Here is a 4024-nt window from a genome sequence, read left to right as displayed (position 1 = left end):
GAAGAAAGACCATTCCAGATGTTGGAAGATACAGGCTGTAGGCACAAAGCATAGATCCCATATTAACCAAGATTTGTTTTGTGGTTCAGACCGTCTCTCCCCCTCAGAAATCTGCAGCCTACACAGGGCCTCCAAGTAGATACAGCCACCATCCTTAGCCCTAAAGAGATCTTCAATTGCTAACCACTTGTAATTGAAAAATTAGCTTTTTCCAAGGGTGTTTCACTGGGGAAACATACTATTCTTAAGGGTATGCCAAATGCCCAGCAGTCAATGGACAACAGGAAATGAACTCATCTGCATCATTGGAGGTCTTTTGTCTCACAATGTCATCTCTGGCATACTTTTTATTTATTCATTCATTTATTTTTATCCTATAGGTTTTACATATATATTAGTGACTTCCAGGGTTTTATTTTAATGGGAATCCTGAATGTGCATATCAGTGTTCTTTGCATCTATATCTGTTTCTTGTGTCTTTTCTTGGGGTCTTTTTCTTCTGTTGGTTTTGCCCTATTCCAATTTGTATGTGTTTGTTTTATCTTATTTTATTTTATTATTATCTTTTAGGTGCCTGTTCATTTTATAATGTGAGACAGAAAGGGAGTGGAGCCTGATGGGAGGGGGGCTGGAGAGGAACTTGGAGAAGTAGAAGGAAGGGAAATTGTAATTGAGTATACTGTCTGAAAAAAAATCTATTTTCAATAAAATCAAAAAACAAAACAACAACCAAACACCCCCAAACCAGATATTCTGTTTTCCCTAGTAAGAAGAAATCTCTTCTTTCAGACTCCTGCTAAATTGTTTGCAGTGTTAATAGCATATAGCATTCTTTCAAATGATGACATTCAGTCTCGGTGCCCTTTTTTGAAATATGCCTCTTCCTCCTTGTTCCTCTTTTTACTCTGTGGATCATTTTATTGGTGCATATGTGTATAAAGACATTATTTTGGGCTGTATCTAGAAATTTAATTTCAAACTCAGATGTCAATTATTGACCCAGTAGGAGTCAGATGATTTTAATTTATAGGGGATGGTATCTAATTCTGGTCCTTAGAATACTTTACTGGCTTTTTCATTGCCGGGCCATGCTCATGAATGAAAGGCCACCATCAGTCAGTAGTTTTTAGGGACTCATACAAAGTATAGAATCAGATATTTTTTAGAGGATAGAATTTTCCATGCCTGTATATCAGTTAGTGCCACAAGATTAAAGGGGAAAAACTTAACATGTAGTTCTAAAAGTTACATAGCCTTTAGATGACTACCTTCAAATTGCTTGACGCTTAGCTTATTTTAGTGTATTTACCACTAACTCTGCTTGACCACTTATCCAGATTTCTAAAGTGCACATAGAAAATTTTCTAGGAGACAGATTGGACATGTCAAAGAAATAATGTGCATTTACAAAATGAAGAACCGTTCTGGATACCTTATCTTACAACTGAAACAATTCTCTATTACATCATCTATGTGGCCACCTTTAGGGCAGACCAGTAGAAGCTACTAATGTTTTACTTCCCCTTTGATGACTCTGAAACCTCTTCTGAATAAGTTATTAACATTCTAATCTAAACTCTGTGTCTTTTTTGAGACAACACAACCCAAATAACTAGAGACACTAGTCTCAAATATAGAAGCACTCATTGTGATGATTCATTTATTTACCCATTTTTTAACATTATATGCTGCCATTGTGTCTTTGTTGTATTCAGATTATCACAAAGTCAGGAAAAACCCACATTTATTTATCCATAGTACTTTAAAAAAAAGAAGTACATAGTGATATATTCTAATTTCTCAGAGGAAGAGAACCAAGGCATTAATGGTATGTGGGAATGGATATATGTTGTGAGGTAGGTAACATGTGCAGTTGGCAAGGTTAAGTAGCACGTTCCTCAGTGGAACCTTCCAATATACAGTTGGATGTACACTTTTAGAGCTCCCACACCAGATTTAGTCAGCAATATCTGTCATAACTAATTCTTTTGCATAATCTTTTGATTGCTACCCTTATATCTTTATTCCTCAATGTATAGATGACAGGATTCAGGGCAGGGGTGATAGCAAAGTCAGCAATAAACAGGTATTTGTCAACTGAGGATGTGGGGAAAGGCCACACATAGAGAAACATGCACGGAGTGAAAAAAAGAACAACCACAGTGATGTGTGCAGACAGAGTGACAAGCGCCTTTGACAAGTCCCCTGAAGACCTTTTCCAGACTGTGACCAAAATGAAGACATAGGAGAGGAGAAGCAGGAAGAAGGTTCCCATGCTCATGAAGCCACTGTTGGCCGCAACAACAAACTCAAACTTGTCTCCATCAGTGCATGCGAGTTGTATGATCCGAGGGAAGTCACAGTAAAAGCTGTCTACTTTGTTAGGACCACAAAAAGGCAGCTTTATCACAAAAGAGAACTGGGACAGGGCGTGGATCACACCAGTGACCCAGCCAGCAATTACAAATGAAATGCATATTTTAGGGCTCATGATGCTCAAGTAGTACAGAGGCTTACAGATGGCTGTGTACCTGTCAAATGCCATGGCTATGAGCAGCACCATCTCCACTCCTCCCATAATGTGAATAAAACAGATCTGAGTCATGCAACTGTGGAAAGAAATTACTTTGCGTTCTTTCAGAAGATCTGAGATCATCTTGGGAACAGTGGTGGAGGAAACCCACACATCATTCAAAGACAGGTTGGCCAACAGGAAGTACATAGGAGAATGTAAGTGAGAGTCAGCAATTACTAAAATGACAATGAAGAGATTTCCCAGAATGATTCCTAAGTAGACCATAGAGAATGTCAGCATGAGAAAAACTTTAGTTTCCCAAGAACTAGAGAGTCCTAGAAGCACAAATTCAGAAACCGTGGAGTCATTTAGTCGATCCATTGGCGTGAGCACTTTCAAATCACTTGATGTTAGGAAATGATGAAAAATTGTAGCCAATGCTACAATTGGATATTTTCCACTTATGGGACTCCTTTATTCTCTGAATTTTAAATCAAGAGAAAAAACTCTGAGTTGGATAGCAAAAGAATAAGTAAATGAAAAAATACAAACACAAATATAATAGAGAGAGACAAATCTCTTTTATTCATCCTTTTTATTCTTTTTTTTTTATTTTTTGGTTTTTCGAGACAGGGTTTCTCTGTGTAGCTTTGCGCCTTTCCTGGAACTCACTTGGTAGCCCAGGCTGGCCTCGAACTCACAGAGATCTCTGTCTCTGTCTCCCGAGTGCTGGGACTAAAGGCATGCGCCACCACCGCCCGGCTCATCCTTTTTATTCTAGGACCAGACATTTTTTGTAGTAGATTTGCATTGCAGTATATCTAAATATGTTCTCTGAACTCTTCCCTAGATATTTTCAATGTCTAATTACTTCAAGTGTCAGAGAATATTCATATAGTATGCTCTTGGACTATTTTGCAAATTATTCTTCTGTGAATTTGTTTCACTGGTGAAATGGAGATTTAGGGTTAAAATTATTTTTAAACACACTTCATTTGTATTTGTTTTTGTAAAATTACTATCATATTTTGGTTGACATGCATTAGTTATATTCATTTGTAGGTACATTGTGTTTTGAATACATGCAGGTGATGTGCACAGGTATTAGATCTATCTTTTCAGCATTTTCTACCCACCCATATTCTCATTCCCAAACCACTCCTGATCAGTCACTATTCTTAAGTCATGTTGAGTTTGTTAACATTTTCCAGCATGGCAAGAACTTGGACACGTTTTCTCTCTCTGATATTTCCTTTAACACAGTGCCTTGCACTTCTGTCTATTGTGCTGCGAATGACACGATTCCTTTCTTCGTATGGCTAATATTTAATTAAATGTTGGCGTTTTCAACATGCAAGCTACTATAAATAGTACAGTCATAAGTATAGACAAGCATGTATTTCTTTGGCATGCTGAATTTATATCCTTAATATACAACTCATGGTAAAACAGTGGATAAATATGGCAACTCTATTTTAACTTTTTGAGAAACTTCTATGATTCCATATA

General features: G+C 37.2%; 1 protein-coding gene across 1 annotated transcript; it reads right to left on the bottom strand.

Moving 5' to 3' along the window:
• Positions 1-1960: 1960 nt before the first annotated feature.
• On the bottom strand, positions 1961-2896 carry LOC131907836 (olfactory receptor 4F21-like). Its single transcript, XM_059258914.1, has one exon. It carries the CDS (start codon positions 2894-2896, stop codon positions 1961-1963), a length of 936 nt encoding a protein of 311 aa, XP_059114897.1.
• Between the last annotated feature and the right edge of the window lie 1128 nt (positions 2897-4024).

This window comes from Peromyscus eremicus, chromosome 4 (assembly GCF_949786415.1).
Source record: "Peromyscus eremicus chromosome 4, PerEre_H2_v1, whole genome shotgun sequence".
Taxonomy (NCBI): Eukaryota; Metazoa; Chordata; class Mammalia; order Rodentia; family Cricetidae; genus Peromyscus; species Peromyscus eremicus.
Note: the sequence above shows the minus strand (reverse complement) of the source record. Positions and strands in the feature narration are given on the sequence as shown.